General features: G+C 36.0%; 1 protein-coding gene across 1 annotated transcript in view; it reads right to left on the reverse strand.

Moving 5' to 3' along the window:
• Window positions 1–259: 259 nt before the first annotated feature.
• LOC143569591 (uncharacterized) overlaps window positions 260–21,699 on the reverse strand; it is a 40,935-nt gene continuing 19,495 nt past the window's right edge. The window contains exons 2-27 of the mRNA XM_077055465.1: window positions 13,251–13,333; window positions 13,111–13,191; window positions 12,904–13,041; window positions 12,726–12,836; window positions 12,468–12,518; window positions 12,277–12,377; window positions 12,100–12,193; window positions 11,908–12,039; window positions 11,597–11,818; window positions 11,440–11,518; window positions 10,762–10,850; window positions 10,594–10,677; window positions 10,440–10,514; window positions 10,313–10,360; window positions 10,147–10,242; window positions 9,829–10,058; window positions 6,190–9,257; window positions 6,024–6,100; window positions 5,869–5,949; window positions 5,714–5,785; window positions 5,540–5,645; window positions 5,419–5,473; window positions 5,191–5,319; window positions 4,984–5,101; window positions 925–1,004; window positions 260–794 (exon numbers count right to left, since the gene is read on the reverse strand). Of these exons, the coding sequence (XP_076911580.1) occupies window positions 476–794; window positions 925–1,004; window positions 4,984–5,101; window positions 5,191–5,319; window positions 5,419–5,473; window positions 5,540–5,645; window positions 5,714–5,785; window positions 5,869–5,949; window positions 6,024–6,100; window positions 6,190–9,257; window positions 9,829–10,058; window positions 10,147–10,242; window positions 10,313–10,360; window positions 10,440–10,514; window positions 10,594–10,677; window positions 10,762–10,850; window positions 11,440–11,518; window positions 11,597–11,818; window positions 11,908–12,039; window positions 12,100–12,193; window positions 12,277–12,377; window positions 12,468–12,518; window positions 12,726–12,836; window positions 12,904–13,041; window positions 13,111–13,191; window positions 13,251–13,333 (5,819 nt within the window). The 3' untranslated portion in view covers window positions 260–475. The remainder of the gene's footprint in view (window positions 795–924; window positions 1,005–4,983; window positions 5,102–5,190; window positions 5,320–5,418; window positions 5,474–5,539; window positions 5,646–5,713; window positions 5,786–5,868; window positions 5,950–6,023; window positions 6,101–6,189; window positions 9,258–9,828; window positions 10,059–10,146; window positions 10,243–10,312; window positions 10,361–10,439; window positions 10,515–10,593; window positions 10,678–10,761; window positions 10,851–11,439; window positions 11,519–11,596; window positions 11,819–11,907; window positions 12,040–12,099; window positions 12,194–12,276; window positions 12,378–12,467; window positions 12,519–12,725; window positions 12,837–12,903; window positions 13,042–13,110; window positions 13,192–13,250; window positions 13,334–21,699) is intronic.

Below are 21,699 nucleotides of genomic sequence, written 5' to 3' on the forward strand. Positions count from 1 at the left end.
TCTTCACCCTCGTCTTCGTTATCGGAAGAAACCCCGTCCTAGCTAAGATAATATCACTAAACGTGTTAAGTTTAATAAGTCCTAGCTAAGATAATATCACTAAGCGCGTTAAGTTGATAACGTGCAGCATTGTATAGATAATCATATGTATTGCTCATTGATTTATGTGTGACAATCAATAAAATAAACATCAGTCATATCATTCTTCTTATATGCCAGTTTCACAGCATAAATAGACCATATTTTATGATGGCCAAGTTGGTTTGGCAATCATATTTACATGCAACAGTTCTGTTGAATAATTTTTAAATACATCTCCCAACATTCAAATACAAATGAAACATTCAGACCCAACAATTAGGTTTTACAAAATGATGTTAACAGGCAAATAGGATACATGAACACATATTGAAGACAACAAAACGAAACTAAAAGAGCTAAAACCATTACATGAACATGACTATTCGCTATCTGCCTAATGCCTTCTTTCCCATTTGCCTTCACGTCGTTCTCTAACCTGCCTCGACTTACTTCCTCTCCGTTGACCAGATTGACCATCCAATGCCATTACTAGATCCGCTTCACCAAGACTCCCCGTATCACCCGAGTCTCTGCTACCATCAAAGTTTTCTTCATCGCCTCCATCATCACGTGCTTGCAGAAGAGTTGGTGGTTGGCCTGAAAACTGTCTTGACCCTGATAGAACGACAGCTGGCATTGAAGAAGAATTAGGGTTTGTTAGATCGTTTGTTGGTCTTCCGTTATCCCGCTCCCGATATCTCTCTCGAGGTCGACTGCATGCACCATTGAGAAAATTAGAAACTAAAGATTGGCCCCTTTACTTGAATGGGTCGATTTGGGGTCTGGCTCAAACAATATAAATTAAATGGGTTATACGGGTCGAAAGTAGACACTAAAGTATACCTGCTATTAGAGGGAAATTCCCTTCGTGAACCTTGCCGAAGCCCTGACTCAGCCTGTTCTAGTTCTCGCTGGAGTTCCCTCTACAAAAATGTATTAAAAAAACAAGAATATGTTACACAAGTGTATGCTTTAAAATAATTATATATAATGTAATGAAACTAGGATGTAAACGAGCTGAGCCGCTCGTGAGATACTCTATAATTGGTTTGCTAAAGGAGTCGAACTTGAACAAGCTTGAGCCTAAAAATAAGCTCATTAGTAAACAAACCCAAGCTTCATATACCGAGCGTAGCTAGGTTAGTGAGCTAAACAAGCCTATTGCTTACAGAAATAGGCTACCTTATATTCAATGTAATAAATATATATTACATAATAAAAATAACAATGCATATAAATATGATAAAATGACTAAACAATACACACACACACATAGGGGAGGGTTCATGCGAAAACCACAATATTACGAGAAAACCGTGGAAACTACTACCAACCAATCAATTCTTTTCAAATAAGGTTAGTATTGTAAAAAATATATAACTCACAAGGTTACATATATGTATCTCATACGAGGTACATATATGTAGCTTTACGAGTTACATATATGTATCTCATACGAGGTACATATGCGTAGCTATGAATTACATATATGTATCTTGATAACTGCGCATAGTTTTTATTGACTAAAATTACAATTTCTCATTTTGAATTAACCAAATCTTGGTTTAAAAAGGCGCGCTCGAGGCGTTATGGAATACGCCTTATTTTACGTGAGGCGAGAAATAACATGAAGCCGCCCTGAAGCGTCGCATCAGCGGGTGAGGCAGCGCTTCATGTGATGCAGTCTGTATTAAATTAAAAATGTATCTGCTTGGGCCCATTTGCTTAAAATATTAACGTTGGGGCCCATATGTAAAACATTACCAGCCATATTATATATATTTACCATTCTATCTTTAACTCAAACTCTCTTTAATTTTCATATTTAAAGTTTATCTGCTCCTCAATTATTACTCCCGTGTTTTTTAATCAGTTCAAGCTTATCTTATCATAATTATTACACATCTTTTCATGACCCGAGGTATGTTTTCTTCATTATTCCTTTTTACTATAGATTTATACTTTCTTTTACTATTAAACGCTTGTGTAATACATTTTTTTATATTTAATAAGCTCGTTTTTTAAGAATGTATTAAGTGTTTTGCAACTTTTAAGTATGTTTTTATAGTGTTTAAACTACGTATAAGTATTCATGTTTAGTTTTATAAATATGTTTTATCTTTATGACTTATTATCAAGTAAATATGTCGTGTATAATTAATTTTTAGTATTTTTTGTACCGAGGGCCTCATGTACGTGAAGCTCTCGCCTCACTTTGCGCTTCGGTTTTTTGGACCAAGACCCAAATTATGGAATGGGACCTTTCTGAAAATGGCTTTCATTCTCTATCCTTTATTTGCATATTCGCCTCAATTTTAGTCCTTCACACTGACGTGCATCCACTTTCTCTGTTAAGTGGAAGCATGTGCGCCATGCACATGAGGGCATAAATGTAACTTCCAGCCCCTTGTTATCAATTATTAATAGATAATTAAATAATATCATTTTTTTGTTACTAGTAAACCTAAGAATCCAACCCCACCCCACCCCACCCCACCCCACCCCACCCCCATCAGATCTACACCATCAAGCATTTCACCACAACCGACCATAATGCTTTCTCCACAACCAATTTCGCCGCCCCTCTCGCCGTGTCTCATCATCATATCCATGTTCAAACCAATCCAACGACCAAGTTACCATGCCAGTAATTGCATGGCCTATACCCTCAAGACCACTGACCGGGCCCAGAGGACTCATCGGTGCATTGGTAGGTGTCAACTACCTGGTGATGGTGGGGATTGTGGGGTGGTCTTTGTTTACCAAGTCAGAAAACGCTTCAGGTCTGCCTAATGGGCCATTTTGGTTGTTGGGTGTTGCGGAAGGGTTCACTATCTCGTTGAAAAGTTCTATACATCTGCCCTTTCTCAACGCATTTCTTTAGACAAAAACTCCGTTTTTTCCCTCTTTTCGGATGATAAAGATTTCTCAGAACATGGAGTGTGAATCAAACCCATGTTTGAATTGAAATTGAGATACTGATACAAGTTCTTCCCTTCTAAATCAGATAGATTCATATCTGAAAGAGGTTAACAATAAGCTCTTTCAAAATTGACTATTTGTCCCTCTGTTAGAGGTGTTCCAAAAATGTCTGTGATCGAGGTTGCCATACTAGTCGTTGGTGGTGTTTGGGTTGGATATGATGGCTTAATAATTGAGCCTATTGAGGGGAAAAAAATTGTCGTCCCGAGCCTGTTCTTCCCCTTCTTCCTCTTCCATAACATTCAATCGATCAGGTGGATTTTGGATGTATATCGCAACCCTAATTTCAAGTGTTCGATTGGAAATTGAGGAGTTAGGTCCAGTGGGTTCGAATTCTATGGCCTGAATTTAAGCCCCGGTGATCTGAAAAAGGGTCAAGTGCCGCTCCTCTGTTGGACAAGCCGAGCCGAGCCAAACTGAGCAAGCGTCTGCTCGAACTCAGTTCGTAACCAAGCGGCTCAGCTCGGTTCGAATTTAAGTAAACGAGTAAGAAAGCGTTGCTCAAACTCGGCTCAAATTGAAACCGAGCGGCTCGGCTCGGTTCGTTTTCGCTCAAACAGAAATTAAGAATACGAGAGGACAAACTTTAAAACGGAGAGCGTCAAGTGAATAGCCGTTCGCGTGCGATTCTTATTAGGTTTCTCCATCAACGGCGTTGATTGAGAGGAGTGGAGCCGTGGCGTGGACTGTGACGGTGTAGATAGAGAGGGTGACGGCCTGATGTTGTGATGGTGGCCTGATGTTGTGATGGTGCCGGTATTGATGCAGGTTAGCATTTAGGGATTTGGAGTGTTGAAGCGGATTGTGACGGTTATGAATACATAGGATAAGGACATATTGTGAAATTTGGTCATTTAGGGTTTTTATGATATTTATACCACTGCATATTATTTTCTATTTATTTAATATTCAAATGCACTAATAGTAAATATAATTAAATATAATATAATTCAATATTTCAATATTACTTATAAATATAATAAATGATATCTTTGTACATATATAATTTTAATTGTATATATAATGATATGTACACATATATATTTAATAAAACAAACTAAAAACATTTGAGACGAACCGAACCGAGCGAGCCCTTGCTCGTTGCTTGGCTCGTTTACAAACTGAACCAAGCAGAGCGGCTCGTTTACAATCGAGTGAAAAAAACGAGCAAGCAATTTCCAAGCGAGCGGCGAGCGGTTTGGACGGCCCTATCTGTTGGTGGTGGTGGCCGGAGGTTCCTGCTGGTTGTGGTGGACTGATGGCCAACGCTTCTGTAAGTGGTGGTGGCCAGCAACAAATCTAGGGTCAGGAGGAAGAAGGCTGATGAAGATAAAAAGGTATCCTTTACTGATTATTTTTATTGATTTTATTTCTAGGTTTTTTTAATAATAAATATATGTAAGAAACCACAATGCCCTCATGTGCCTGGCAGATGTCAATACTTAACTAAAAAATGGATGGGCGTTGGTGTAAAGGACTAAAATTGAGACGAGTATGAATATGCAAATAAAGGATAGAGAGTAACAGTCATTTTCGGAAAGGATCCATTCCGTAATTTGAGTAATTCAAAGGACAAAAGTTGTAATTTAGTCTTTTATTTTTTTGGCAAAGATTGATAAGATATAAAAAATAAACAAATTCTTGTTAAAAGTGGATTTCATAGTTTTTTCGTATCTTTTTAAGTTTTCTAATCATCCCCTCTCTCTACATATATGTGTATGTGTGTGTATTTGTGTGTATAAAGTAATAGCCTAGCCGAGTTCAAGCTTGAAAATTTTCTCACGAGCGGAGCTCAAGATTTGGATATAGAGCTCCAAACTAGCCAAGCTCAAGCTTAGGCAAACTCGATCTTGGCTTGGCTCGTTTACAGCTCAGCTAAACTGTGTTTTAAAAATATAAAAAAGAAATAAAAACAATTACTTGTGTTCTCCTTTCTTTTTCCATATCAAGATTATGCTGAAGCTCACTAGTTTTGGCACGTTCAACCGCCAGCATTTTTTGTCTCTCAATCTCATTTTCCATTTCCGCAGCCTTTTCTCTATCAAAACAGGATATCCATTTTCACATCATTTTATATAAAAGTTCTACAAAATAATTATTAAACTTTATAACATAAAAAATAGTAACCTGTCAAGTTCTTGAAGAAGCTCTGCTTCACGCAGAGCAATTTCCTCCAAGTATTTTTGGCGTGCCTGTCTTACAAGCAACTTTTTCTGTCTGCGCGCTACAATTTCTTCTTTAAGCTTCGCCTTTTCACTATCCGCATAAAAAACTATATTAATAATTTCCAACATGTAAATTGATCAACCATATTAGTTAAGAATATTAAACAAAGTAACAAGATATCCAACATACAGAGACTCGATTTCATCTTTGATTTCTTGAAGACGTTTATCTTCCTTCCCATAACCTGAATTCAACAAAATAACATAAAAATATTGTCGAAAGAATATTTATGTTGATTTAAGAAAATTACTTGCTAGAAAAGGAAGCTTTCTCCAATCTGTGAAATCATTCGATGACTCGTGAGCATGCTGCTCATTGCGTATTAAAGCTACTTCAATCTCAGCCTCCTGAATTTCCTGTGATACAGTAACATCCGTTAGTTATTTTTAAAAAGTAACTGAAATCTTGTGAATACAAATATTACCATGAGTTTTTCATCAGTTTTCTTGGAGAAGAAGTCAAAGTATGACCGTACAGAAGTCAAAGTTGCAAGAACCTATAACATAAATTATATATAATAAACACAAATATAGTCTTTAGAATCTAATATTAGTGAACAATGAATTATATAACATATACCTGAAGAAGTGACTCGCGTGTACTTCCGAAATCCGAGTCTTCTTGTTTTGGAATATTTGAAGTGAGAAGACCCTTGAGAATCTATTCACGCCAAAATTGACACGTTAAAATATTTTTATTAAGATTACATAAACTTTAAATAATAATCAAAATACCCCTTTGGCTTCATCTCCTTCATTTTTAAGCTTACAAAGAGCCTTACAAGCACTTTGAACAAGATCTTCATTCTTTCCTGTATAAAACAATTACAATAATCATAAAAAAAGATAAATTAATACAACATAAAAAACCCTGCTAAGCATTTCAAAATTCAAACTATACTCGTTTTTGAAAGACCCAAAGTTTCAATATTTCTCCAAATATTTTGAGGAATCAAAGAAGCATCTTCAACAGGAGAGTACAAACAGACAGTGGCAATCAAAGCTAATGAGAGTTGCATATAAGGTCCTTCACAAGTCTGTTGACCAAGGTTGACTAAACATGGAAGAAAATTATCAGCTGCACCAAGAACAGATTGTAACTGTGGTCTCTCAGCAAACGGGACACATTTAACTAGAAGTGCCAGCGCATGTGTCCTCAAGAGTGCTGACGTGTCACTTGAAGCTAGCACAACAACTCGATCCCATGTGTTTGAAACAATTGAAGATAATATCGACTCGTCACATAAATTATTTTGTTCAATTATCGTTTCACCGTCGCGTTCTTGACTCACCAACTGTCCCAAATGTTTAACTGCAGTAAAACGTTGTTCTGGTTCGACATGACTCATCATTGACGATAAAAGGTCAACCAACGAAAGCTGACTTTCTAGAAGACTCTGGATGTTTTTGTTAAATAACAATGACAACCACTTATCTGTCTGCAATCGCCAAGAAACTTTTGGTGCGTTTTGTGAAAACTTCTTCAATGCTAAACAAAGAAGCCCAATTACATTATCCAAGCCGAAAAACCGAGGGCTTTCCAGTATGCAGTCAATAACTGTGGATGCAACCTCCCAGCAACTGTTTTCTTGTAAATTAAGAACCTTTTCAGCAAGCTGTTCAAGACTCGTTTTCCAATGAAAATGATCAGCTAAAGTATGTGAAACCGAATCTTTATCTTTATCTTTATCTTTATCTAATACGGATGATAAACATCTTGAGTAGACATAACATTGTGCTGACGTGGCGGTGAGCTTTTTAGCTGGTTGAAAATGAAGCTTCCAGCATAGCTCGATCGTTGGATTAAGCTTGGAAATAAGAATTTCAAGATTTTTTGTGAATTCTGAAATATCTTCAGCCAATAACTGATGATGGTCTTGAGTTTGACTTACGGTTTGACTTTTGAAAGCATCAATTAGGAATAATGAATTTGAATCAGAATTTCCATTAATGGGAATGGTATTCAATACTTGTAATCTTTCAATGAGCAAAGTTTTGCAGTTTTCCATTACAATTTGAAATGCAGAAAGATAGTCATGAAAGAAAGTTGTTGACTCAAAGGTAGCAAAGTCGGCCCAAAATACAAGTGACTGTAATATTTCTTGTTTTCTTTTTAATGATAAATCAAGAAAAACCGAGGCTAAAACGAGAATTGTTGGGGCCCGTGAATATGTAACTTGATTCTCCAAACGGTTGCTTATGTTCCTAAAAAGCTCATCAAAACACAAAGACTCAAAGTCAAGATTTTCCTCGTTAGACGCCTTCTTTAGCGAATAACAGATGAGCGGTTTCAACAAACATAAAACCGAGTCAAGAAACGCCACATCAGCATATGAAGTTGTACATAGAGACTGTAACACGTGTACAACTCTAGGCATTTCAGGCACCATTGCTTCCATGTGCTCACTTACTATGGCTTCAAGTATGTACAAAATGGTTGCTTTTGCATTCTTTGCAAGGAACCCTTTAATAAATAAAGATCTTCTAGAAGCTTCCGGATTTTCAAAAAACTGCCATGAACAAAAGTCAGAAAACCAGCATAATAAATCTGGTACAACGGTCGAAGGAAGAAGTTTTAATTGCAATCCAACCGTTTCCAATATAACCTCCCCAAATTCTTTAAATTGTTTCTTAAAATTAGGAAAAAACTGACTTATCTCAGGGTAGATTACACGAAAAGACTGGTCTTTCTGGTCAACAGTGTCATTGACCACCGCCATTTCATCAGTGAAAACCGACAACAAAGTTGTTAATTCAGACAAATCAAAAGCAAGACCGAGTCTTTCCTTTTGATAATACTTTGCATTACGATTAACGGCCATCCATCCGATAAACCGAACAAGTGGAGATGAAGAACAAGAAAAATATCGTATTTTCCTAATCCAAACTGAAGAAGGAACCAAATTACTAAAACGCCCTTCTTCACCGCCACTTGAAGCTACCACCAGTCTTTGAAGAAGAATCCAGTGGCGTTCAACCTCGTGTACCTTAACTAACTCCAACTTCGAAACCCCTTGATGACAATAAGATACAAGCAAATTGTTCAAATATCCAGCAGAACTTAATATGATTTCAATTATTTGTTCAGGAGGACAATAAAGTTTAGTTGCTGACTGTAACAGAAATACCAAACTTTGTAACAGAATCTCACGCTTCATGTGCTGTTTTTTAAGCAACGAATTAATCAAAAACTTGCATAATAACGCTTGGTTTTGTCTAACTAAAGTGATGGCATCCATATATGATGAATCCTGCACGGAAAATTGCATGACATCATTGCTTTCATCATCGTTTGGTCCTATTTTCTGATACTTGTAATCCAATTCAGCAGCTTCAAGAAGAACTTCAAGAACTATTATGTCTCGTTTTTTCTCGATATTCGCTATCGTTTCCAAATTTCCGTCACTTTTTTCCAATATCCTTCTGATTTCTGTGAACCCATAGTTATTATTATTAATTAACTTAGGATCCTCTTTGAATGACATCATAAAAAACGGATTAACATAACACTCTGCAGCCAACAGCATAGCATCAATAGCAGCATTATGACCTTCGGGTGTAATAACATCACTTTGTGAATGTAAATCGAGCGCCACCCGACGAAATTCGGTGGCCCACAACTCACAATCTGCAAAGTTCATAAGGTGTAGACATTCTGTATGCAACTCAGAGTACTCAATATTGGCTGCTTTGTTTTCAACTAACTGTTTTTCTTCTGTGTTGGTCGGATCAGAGGTAGTTTGATCAGGAACATTGGAAACATATGTAGGCGCCATGTCTCGTACTTCAGGCGGGGCAAAAAGAAAGCTGGCATCATCAAATGATTCAAGCTTGACTTCATCAGTATCATCTTGGTCAATAATCTTTGAAACCCCAGCTTCATTAATAGAAATGTCCGACCGTTGAGATTTGCCAAGGTCAACATTAGGTGGCAAATGCGCATGAGGCTCCAATATCGAGAGAAGTACACTGCAACATAAATAAAGATCAAAATTCTAAAGATCGAAAACTCAAATACATACATATTGAGGGTTTATTAGAAAATCACAAACTTCAGAGAAATCTACTACCAACCAATCAAGTTTTTTTTTCATTTCTTTTAATTATAATATTAGTATTGTAAAAAAATAATATATATATATATATATTGAAGTTACATGTATGTATCTCATACGAGGTACATATATGTAGCTCACGAGTTACATATATATACATATATCGCTAACTACATATTGTTTTTTTTGTAACGGATAATAAGATATAATAAAGAATGAAAAAAAAATCTGGTTTAAAAGTGGTTTTCTAATGATCCCTTTTGTATGTGTGTGTATATTTACATAGGGATGCAATCTTTTCAGAGCCGGTATAATGTTAAAAACTACAAAAAATATGGGTGGTTACATAATGGCCAGATGTACCACATTTATAGCAAAAGGTACAAATGCATTATGCGGTTTTCGCAGATCTCAACATACATTTCGGTTCTGATTTGAATACTTCCCCTATATATAATGTATATATAATAAAAGGTGAGGCTTACATTGAGGCAACTGAACCACGTCTCCATTCAAATTCCAAAGATGGAAGAATGGCAGATTTTGTTAATGCTGCTTTAATAATATTCAATGAGACAGTGCAATTTTGTTCTTGATTATCATGGAATATTGGAGATACGTTTCCAAACGCGATCGTGCTCTTTAAAGGCGTTAAAGCTGGATCGAGAAACGGGTCCAGAATTTCCAAAAGAAATAGAATCTGGTGCTTAACATCCTAAAAAGGTAAAAAAGAATCACATTCACATCTTCGTAGAGCAAGTTATTTGCTAAAAAACAATATAATGTAAGAAAAACAAACTAACCTTATATTTTTCCATTACATCATCCATATGACCAGATAATGCCAAAATAATGTACTTTAAAGCAGCGCGTGCATCATCTATCCCAGAACGAGCACCCTAAAAAATTCAAATTTATCGATTTGAAAACAATTTTGAAATTTTGTAAGGTTGGCAAAGTTTGACTTACGTGAATTACACCCAAAAGGTCCTCGATAAGCTCCACAGCTAAGTTAATCTGAAATTTTGAAAACAGTTTTTATTTATAAAATGTGTAACTTTTGAATTTTGAGATATACAATTTAATCGTATACGACCTTTGCGATAACTTGACCGATCCATGGTCCAAGCACACCCGTACAGAGATCAATAAGAACACATGCAGCCTTGACCTGCGCGACATGTTAAAATTTGGCGGTTTTCTTTTAATGAGAATGCATATATAAGATAACTGGTAAGAAAATAACTAACATGTGATGGTGAAAAAGAAGACAAGTATCCAGCACATCCATGAAGAAGTGGACGATACAAGGGAGAAGTTGATGTCACCACAACCTGGTAAAACAAATAAAGTAAAATTGGGCATTGTTACTGTTATTGACATATGTAATAAAATTGATATAAAGAAAAAAAGAAAACCTGAGATAATGCATGTTGCACCAAGGGTTGTCTCCATGCCGAAAAACTATCATCAAACTGACCAGAACTGCTAAAATTAGGACGAAGTGCTGAAAGAGGCAATTAAAGTATTTAAATTGTTAAAATAAGTAACAATTTATCCCCTTAATTAACTCTAAATAAGGACTAGAACCAGGGGTGAACATGAAACCGAAACACCGAACTGAAATAACTGAATCCAAACAAAAACTGACATTGGTTTTATAGTTTCGCAAACCGAACTTTCAGTTTTGGTTTTGCATGTAATTAAGACGAATCAAACTTATGGTTTTTCATTTTTAATTTTAAGTAATTTACAAAATTTAAAAATATTGTAACCCAAATATTTTAGTCAAAATGTATAATAATCAATTAACAAAAAGATTTAAGATTTTCTTCGACCCAAAAATTTCAACCCCAAACGCGAAATAACGTGTACCCCGGACATTTTAGTACAATTTTTTTTTCAATCCAAATTTGATTTGATTGTTAATCTAGCGTTGGCTAAAAACAGCAATTAGAAAACCACACCCCTCCCCCCCCCCCCCCCACACACACACACACAAAAAAGAACAATAATAAATCATAATAATAATTAGTATAATAACTAACTAATGAAGTAAAACAATATTCACATTGAAATCAAATTGGCTAGTACACCTGGCAGTAAAGCTTGTACAAGTGGCAATGTGGACCAAAACTCAGAACTGTTTCCAGCCAATTTGCTGCAAAGCAGAGGCTGAAACATAAATAAACTTATCAAAATGTAATGCAAATGAGGTCACTTTAGTAAGTATTTCAAAATAAAATCACCCACCTGGGATGCACAAGCAAAAAGAACGTGTAATATCCCTTCTTCAACCGCTTTAATGTCCAAAAGTTGCAGATCTTTAAAGTCCCAATGATCATTAGTTACTCTAAACTCCTCCCCAAACAAGTTTGAATAATCAGTAGTTTTAAGAGCACCGAACTCCTCATCAGCATCATCTGTTGCTTCAGGTATGTTGGGATGTACAAGCTTCAGTAAAACCCTAGAAGCCTGAAATAAAGTTTGTAATAATTATAAGTGAAATTTGTTTCCATGTTATCACTTATAAGTTTAAATTTAGATGATAGATCAGTTATTACCGTTCTACAAACGGCTCCCAGATGAGAATCTTTATAAGCTTTTCTTAACAACAGACAGATCGCATCGGGCCAGAAAACAGTTGGAGTTGTAGTGTGAGAGAATGTGGCTATTGTGTTACGTGATCTCCTTGGCTAAAAATGAAAAATACTTAGTCAACTTAAAGTCAAACTTGAACAATTTCAGTTTTTTACCTCAAAATTAGAGGAAACTGTTAAAGCAGGTGATGAAAGACTGTTCTTAGATGCTTCAAATTCCAAAGCATTGCTAGATGATTTAACGGTTTCTCTGTAATTATTAGAATGAGAAAGAATACATAAAAACTAATTAAATACTTGAATAATAAATAACAAGAATCAGTAGTTACTAACCTCTCGTTCAGTATGTGAAGAATTGGATAAAAGGGTCCCGCAAGCATTGCAAGAAACCTAAGAGTAGTTTCGGGAGCATCTGGAAAGCTGTTGAGATCTGCCTGCACAAAAGTATATTCATTAAGTTATCAAATATGAATAAAATAAAACACAAAAAGGAAAATTTTTCAAAAACTAACAGAAAAATATACCTCAAGTTGGGGAAGAAATGCCGTTAACCGAGTCGTCAAATCTTGAAGAAGCTATACAGTAGTAGGTTTGATAAAAATATAATGCATAAATATACATATGCGTGTGTTTTAAGATGAGGATACGTGGAAATTATTTACGAACTTTACAACAAACAATCATTTTATTTATTTATTTTACATATTTAACATTATTTGCGGGTGATTTGGTGATTTATGATTATATATATATATATATATATATACACGTGTGTGTTCCACCTGAAGATGAATGTCCTCGGCATCTTGTTTGTGAGAAGTAATGTGAGGCAATAGATGATTAATAAGAGGCTGAAATTCTGGTTCAAGGCCAATAACCGGAACACCAATCAACTGCAAGATATGAAAAGATTTAAGAAAAGGAATCGCCTATAAATTCGATAGAGCTATGGGATAGTACCTGAATGAAGAAGATAGCTATGGGATTACCCCTTAAACAAGATATTCTCACATAACGACACGGGGTATAGTTGATAGGGTAGATGATATCGCGGCGAGGCGCTTCACAGCGTGGTCGGACCTTTACGAAGGTCTCTGGCTGCAAAAGAAAGGGGTGATTAATTAACAATAAATAAATAAATAGTAAGAATGAAATCTGTTTTTTTACCTTGTAACGCAAGCCAAGTGAAATTTCCCATTCCAAGACAGATTTATTGTATATCCTTATGTGTGATAAGAGGCAAGGTTCCTGCAAAGGTAAATTAGGGCTCGACAATTATTAAGTAGAATGAAGGAAGAAATACACACATGTAGCTCTAGCAGAATCCATTCTTTGGTGTTGGTGTTGGTGTTGGTGGACCAGTGATTACGGAGGTCAGTGTCGAGGACTTCTGCGATGGGGATTCACGGGATATGGCCTTCACTTTGTAACTTAGGGCTCTCACTCCACCCTCTAATTCTATTTCGTTCATCTTCTAATTCTCCACACACACACACACACACACACAGATGAGTGTTGACTCTGTGTTTTCTCTTTTCTTTTTCCCCTTAAATAAATCACACCATATACCAACCCTCTCTCTTCTTTTACACTTCTGCTTATTTATGTTCATACCCGGAATCATATTGACATCTCTTCACTACACTAATCAAATTATATGTACCACTTTCCAAATAAAATTAACTCACAATTTGCACAAACATCATCACCAAATATCATCAAGTTAAACCATCACAAGCTACGACACATTTCTCTTTATTCAACACTAGAATAATAATCGTTTACAAGAATAACAATACATAAATCTAGACATATTATATGACGCAACATAACTTAACCAGGAGAACCAATTAGAAAACGTAAAACAATATCAATATGACGAGTTCTTCATCCATCAAAATGTTACAAGCAAATGTTTTTGGAATCTCTAGACCTCTACTTAATTCTCATGAACTCGAATTTCGGCTCCGGTCATCCTCAGTGGCGAAGCTTGGACAAGTTTGTCGGGGGGGCCGGGCTCAAATTTTCGGCCAAAAACGGGTAATGTATTGTGAAAATCATAAACTCGGGGGGGCCGGGCTCAAATTTTCGGCCAAAAACGGGTAAATTTACACTACGTATACAAATTTTCGGCCGAACATCGGAAAATATACACTACTAAGCGGAAAAACGGGAGGGGTGCACCCCTGGCCCTTGAGAAGCTGCGCCCCTGGTCATCCTCCACTACCACAACAAATGTCATGGCCACCTAATATGCCCATGAACCACATTGGAGTGGGGTCATAGTGCTGGTCTTGATTCTTGAGGTATTGCACCCTTTGGTCCTACTAGCCATCGACAAGAAGCCTTTGTGCACATGTATGTATAGGTCAAAACCCAAAAGATCCAAGGCGACCCTATAAAGAGTATGGCTGCAACTGCAAACCATGGGTGAGTCGCATGCGGATCGAAAATATAGAGAACAAGAAACACACCACCGATGACTACGAAAACGCAGAATAGAGAGGTGAGTATGGATACTCGTAAGTCTTTACCCTTTTTATCTCCCATTGTGCGCAAAATTTTAATTCGATCTTCTAGTATTTAATGTTTTGTTTACTTGTTTGTGTTTTGTCTATGTAGTTGCGATCAAGACCATAATCCGGCCTAAGGAATTGAAGGATTTCATGCCTTGTATGTCCACAAATTATAGGCAGACCTTTTCAATCTTTCACTCCCTTTTTAGATTAATTCAGATCATTATTAAGACTAAGTCATAATATCCAAGTTTTTCTAACCTCCTTTGGTTTTGCATGTATTGTACCAAATATATAAATCAATATGTTGGACCCAAAATTATGAAATATAATACAAATTGCACAAACTGATAGGGTGCAACTATAAAATATATAAATCGTGCAAAGTGACATGGCATGATAATATAATGACGTGCATTACGTTTTTTTTATTTTTTTATGATGAGACGAAGTGAGTAATGTTGTAATTTTCCATTTTACGTGTTAATATAGTAACATGCATTTTATTCTTATGTTTTGTGATGATCTCTAGCATATGTTGTGTATACCTTTTTTATAACGTGTGTTACTAACTATTAACTAACATTTTTTTGAAGTGTGAATGTTTGTTGTTTGAATATGTAATTATTGAATATCATAGTAGTTTTTCGTTTAATTAAGTTCGCAAGATAAGTAGTTTAATAACCTGAAACGAGAAACTAGGTATTTTAGTGTAACAAGAGTTATTACTTTGGGTTTGGTGGCCAGGTAGCATTGACAAAATCTTTTAAACATCCAAAGATTATGGGTTCGAATAAGGGAAGAAAAAGAAATTTACCTTTCGAATAATAAAATTAAAATCATGTTGATATGAGATAATGAAATATTACCTTTTTATTATCACGTAACAATAAAATGTTTCATTTACATTAAAACAATCTTAAACCCTAAACAAGTATTTTTATTTCTAAAATTTTGTAATAACAAATGACTTTATGTTTAACTAAGTTAAATACCCATGTATACACGAGTTGGGCAAACTATATTAAAAAAATCAAATCAATGTGAAATACTTGTACTAATTTTGTATTAGATGACTGAATATGAATATGTATTACAACATTGAATAAAATAAAATAAAGAAAAAGAAAATTAGATGATAAATTTTCATTAATCTCTAAAAATATCTTCATGTACAACATTTATAGTTATCCTCTTCATTGATTATTAGAATATTGATTCCATCTCTAATTTTAATCTATAAAATGCAACATAAATCTCTAAAAACTTTTCTTGTATGTAATGTTTAAAATTTATTTAATTAACTTTTCCTACCAATAACACACGATTGTTACTAAAAACATATATCATTTAGTACCAATATTAATTTGACTAGCTTTAGAACCTGTGCGATACACGGGATGATCAAAACAACTAAAAATACAAACAAATTTAAGAAATAACTACATAGTGAACATAAAAAATATGTATTACTTATATAGTTCTAACTATACCATTTGTACAAATAAGTTTTTCATAGACAATTACAAATTTAAAAACCTCTCTTTGTATACCACATTTAAAGTTGTATCTATAGTCTTTCCATCTTTATCCAACAGGAAGTCGTTTGACCTGTATCAACCTGACCCATTTGACATGTTGGAAAAAAGTGTTATGTTTTAACTTGAATCATTCTGACACATTTCTACCTAAACCCGTGATCGGTTTCAACATAAAAACTAAGAACGCGATTAACAAGGTCAACTATACATTTGCAAGAGATGGATCGTTTTATGAGCCACATCTTCCAACATTTCAAGTTAGTCATTGCACATCTTGTTATTCACCTTTAACAGCTTTCACCTTTAGTCCTTTAACATCTCTAGCCTTTTATTTTGTAACCCAAGCCTTAAACAATTCTATTCATATAATAAGTCCAAGATTGAAAATAAACCAAGTACGAATTGAAAGTACGAATTGACCTAAAGACATCTATATTTTAACACTAACAAAATTAAAATGATCTATGCAGTCACAGGCTCACAACCACTTTGCTTATTGACTTTTTGATCTGATGCAAGCATAAGTTTCTTTTGATTTGAATCGTTTTAATTTCCTTTAACTATTATATATATATATATATTAAATTGCGTAGTTTGATGTCAAAGCAGAATATTTGGAGCTGATGTAATGCACAACAGTAACCTTATCCAATATTATCTCACTAAACACATGCATACAAGTTACTAAAAATGAATTCATATGTTTTTAATTTTTTATGATGTGGTTGGGTGCAGAATAATGATAATGCCAAAGCTGAAAAATTATGAACCTTAACCTTCTTTTGCTTAAATGCCACTATAACACCTTTTTCCTACCATTTAGCTTGTTTTCATTTATCATTATTCATTTCTAGATTCTATATTAGACATATAGTGGAGATTTAGTGTCCATTTTCGGTTATTCTTGTTATAGTGATTTAAACAACAAAAACAAAGTATGAGTAACAAAACTATATAATATATCTTATTGTTTATATTGTTTTATCAACTCAAATGATCTATCTATACTACGTGTACAAAAAAGTTTTGGTAAAAAAAGTAATGGGCCCAATTTGGTCAAATGGGTTGAAAGTCTTCCATAATACATGTTTAATGCATAAAATCTACCAAACTGCTCCATTCAAATGTTGAATATTGATTATGATAATTTAGTTTTAGTAGTCATATTTAAGGCACTAATTATTTATATAAAGTTGTCAATATTTTAAACATAAATTGGTTTGGTTAATCCGACCGAGTGTAGAAAGAAAAAGTAAAAAATAGCATTTGGAAATATAAAAATAGGTTGAAGTTAAAATACATAGCGAACCAGGTTGGTCTATCCGAAGCATTTCTTTAGTTGCAATTAAACATGTTACAACGATCAAAATTTCAAAACAGTTAGACCTGTATGCAAAACCTAGCTTTTAAACATTTCTAAACCAGTAGATTAGTGATATTTCTGATCAAACTAAAATTTTCCCATCACCAGCCTCCTAAAACACCACCCAAAACAAACCATTATGGCTGGCATCTGTTAGTTTAATTAGTTAGCATTAAAGAACATGTAAATCTTATTTCATCCTGATTATAAATTATTTAAATTTTTTATCTTTTCCCTTAGAGAGCAGCATCTAATTGGACTTATACCTCAATGTTGGGAACTAAATGCCTCTTTAAAGAAAATATTATCATATGCATGACATTAACTCAAGTTACAAAAACTGTTTCCTCTTATTTATGTTGACTACATATGATTTTGTTTCTATATAGATTTTATAAATAACCATGTTTTTGGGTAAATGAGTAGAGAAGCACTTGAATTGCATTCTAATATCTACAATATCCTAAACTCTATATTATTTTAGCAAAAGTGCATTTGAAATCATACCTATTCATTTATTTACTTACAAAACTCATACCAGTCATCATGGCAATTAGCCTCTTCAGCATTTCGTGACACTTTCAACCGCTGCATTGCATGACACTTGCTCTTTAGCAATAGAGAGGGGAAATATTTTATATAATTGAATTATAGGATTTGCAACTAATTCAATAATTCAGAAAATTGGATGTTATGCAAATGACGAAACGCCTACAGGTGAACAACACACCTGCAATGAAATCAATCAGCTTGTAAATGCTTTTAATGATCAATTCAGATGAAAACTTTAACTTGAACTTTGTAATGAAATTCATATCAAATGTGTTGTATGAAATAATACAATAATATCAAATTAGCATATGCTTTCCAAGTTTTACAGTTTGTTGAGTTCACTTCTCACAAACTCACAACAAAACACAATACGATTATTATCAAGCAAACATACCAAATTACGAAGCAAATTAATAACATCTCAATCATGAATGAGCATTGCAATTAAAATTCTTCAAGTTTTACAGTTTATTGAGTTCACTCCTCACAAAATCACAACAAAACACAATACGATTATCATCAAGCAACCATACCAAATTACGGAGCAAATTAATAACATCTCAATTATGAATGAACATCGCAATTAAAATAACTGTAAACAAATATATCAAGTGATGTTTCATCTTAGGAATATGAATGAGCATCTCAATTATGAACGAACATAACAATTGAAGATTTTCCATACGAATTTCGAAAATCCAAAATAGGATACCAATAACAAAACGATTAGATGCGAATAATAGATAACTAATAGATGCAAAAAAACGATTATAGATATATAATATAGCACGACATGGTACCTAGAAGATCGATACACAAAACCACAATGCTAAACATTAAAGAATGATGGATTAGAATGTTGAGAAACGCCTTGGATTACACATGTCGAAGCACGAGATGAATCTGACCTGATCCATGACGATGTTTCCACGGATTTCGAGATGAACGAACCACGTCTTGATCTTCTTCTCCGGCTGGTTGGGATCTGCAATGACTTTTTGGGGGTGTGGAGGTGACCGCTAAGAAATCTCCAGGATCTCTTGTTCACAGACACAAAAATATGGTGGTGGCTCTTATTGAGAATAACCAACCCCTAATAAAGAGGTGGAGACCTCCTTATATAGGGAGCCTCATGGCCACCATCATGGTACCCTAATGGGCGTAGCCCAGTTAGGGTTACCTCCACAAAACCCCCTCAGCCCAATAACATTGTATTAGTCCATATAATAAAATAAGCCAAACATAATAAATTTAGGGTTGTAAAACCGGGTTTAGTACCATACCCCTACAAGCCCCCCCAAGTCCAGCGTTGCTCCTGGGCGCGCAAGCGTTTAGGTGGAGCGCTGGACTTTATGAGGTGTGTTAGGGCGTGAGGCGGTTTTTTCCCTTTTCTTCGGCCTTATCTTTATTGTCTTTGAGTTTTGGGAGGTTTTCTTCATGATGGTGACGTGTTGTGGTTTTTATGATAATGATGGTGCACTAGCATGAATAAGATATAGCACGCCGAATAATAAAAGCCTGCGCGCGAGGCGACTTACGAGCTATGAGAATAATAAAGCTTGCGCGCGAGGCGACTTATGAGCTATGAGAATAATAAAAGCTTGCGCGCGAGGCGACTTACGAGCTATAAGAATAATAAAGCTTGCGAGCGTGAGGCGACTTACGAGCTGTAAAAATAATGAAGCCTGCGCGCGAGGCGACTTATGGATCTATGAGAATAATGAAGCCTGCGCGCGTGGCGTCTTACGAGCTATAAGAATAATAAAAGCTTGCGCGCGAGGCGTCTTACGAGCTATATGAATAATAAAGCTTGCGCGCGTGAGGCGACTTACGAGCTGTAAAAATAATGAAGCCTGCACGCGAGGCGAATTACGGATCTATGAGAATAATGAAGCCTGCGCGCGTGGCGTCTTACGAGCTATAAGAATAATAAAAGCTTGCGCGCAAGGCGTCTTACGAGCTATAAGAATAATGAAAGCTTGCGCGCGAGGCGTCTTACGAGCTATATGAATAATAAAGCTTGCGCGCGTGAGGCGACTTACGAGCTGAAAAAATAATGAAGCCTGCGCGCGAGTCGACTTACGGATCTATGAGAATAATGAAGCCTGCGCGCGTGGCGTCTTACGAGCTATAAGAATAATAAAAGCTTGCGCGCGAGGCGTCTTACGAGCTATAAGAATAATAAAAGCTTGCGCGCGAGGCGACTTACGAGCTATAAAATGATGATAATGACTGGCCCACAAGGGCCTCCTCCGCGCAGGATGAATATCCCGGCCTGTTTTCAAAATAATAATGGAGGCACAATGACCAGATAATAATAATGATGTCATAGATGTTTGTGCGGCTCGTAGCCGAACCTGCAAAAACATGTCAACTAAAAGTGGATGTATTGCATGGTTCCCATCCTCGGGCAAATTATGAGGTGTGCCCAACCTTTAAGCTTGGCGCGTGGCCTATGGATTTATGAGGATTCCCAACATTTAAGTTTGGCGCGTAGCCATATGGGATATTATGAGGATTCCCAACCTTTAAGTATGGCGCGTAGCCATATGGGATATTATGAGGATTCCCAACCTTTAAGTATGGCGCGTAGCCATATGGGATATTATGAGGATTCCCAACCTTTAAATATGGCGCGTAGCCATATGGGATATTATGAGGATTCCCAACCTTTAAGTATGGCGCGTAACCATATGGGATATTATGAGGATTCCCAACCTTTAAGTATGGCGCGTAGCCATATGGGATATTATGAGGATTCCCAACCTTTAAGTATGGCGCGTAGCCATATGGGATATTATGAGGATTCCCAACCTTTAAGTATGGCGCGTAGCCATATGGGATATTATGAGGATTCCCAACCTTTAAGTATGGCGCGTAGCCATATGAGTACAATCATGGTTGTTCTTATCCTGATTTGGATTAGACTGTTCATTTGTTATGTCGCTTACGCGCGGCCTGCGCAATGTCTCCTTTATTCTCACGCGCAGATGTGGTGCGTGAGCGTGCATGATGCGTGAGCATCTAATATGCATGAGCGTACGTGAAGCCCAATAACATATGTGATGCGTGAGCATTTGAGATGCGTGAGCATACGTGATGCGTGAGCATACGTGATGCGTGAGCATATGTGGTATGCGTGAGCATACGTGATACGCGTGAGCATGCGTGATGCGTGAGCATGTGATATGCGCCACGAGCATAGGTTTTGGCTGTCTTCATGAGCATGTGATATGCGTGAGCTGTGGCGTAGAGTGATCGCCGGGAGCGCGCATGCGACCCGCTGTGGCGTAGAGTGATCGCCGGGAGCCCGCATGCGACCCGCTGTGGCGTAGAGTGATCGCCAGGAGCACGCATGCGACCCGCTGTGACGTAGAGTGATCGCCGGGAGCGCGCATGCAATTCGCTGTGGCGTAGAGTGATCGCCTGTAACACCCCGTAACCGCAGAGGAAACGTAAACGGGATGCAATAGACACATCTGATATCAACAGCATTGCTTATAAAGAAAACACCTCTACAATAATTTAAACGTATTACATTGTTCCGAGTTTCGTTACCGACTAGGCGTTATCACATAAGTTTTACCAATAGTATGTTAACATGTTTAATACAAAATATAGACCCTTAAGCTTCCACAAAATAACACACATCATCAAGCACGTATCACTCATTCCAATTTGGGTGTACCTAGAAAGCATGTAAAGAAAACGGGTCAACTACGAATAGTTGGTGAGTTTCACTAATTTAAATAAACCATGACAAATCATTTTAATAATCATATAT

This window comes from Bidens hawaiensis, unplaced genomic scaffold, assembly GCF_021521415.1.
Source record: "Bidens hawaiensis isolate Kalapana, Puna unplaced genomic scaffold, B.hawaiensis_p1.1 tig00024620_1, whole genome shotgun sequence".
In the NCBI taxonomy this organism is placed as follows: Eukaryota; Viridiplantae; Streptophyta; class Magnoliopsida; order Asterales; family Asteraceae; genus Bidens; species Bidens hawaiensis.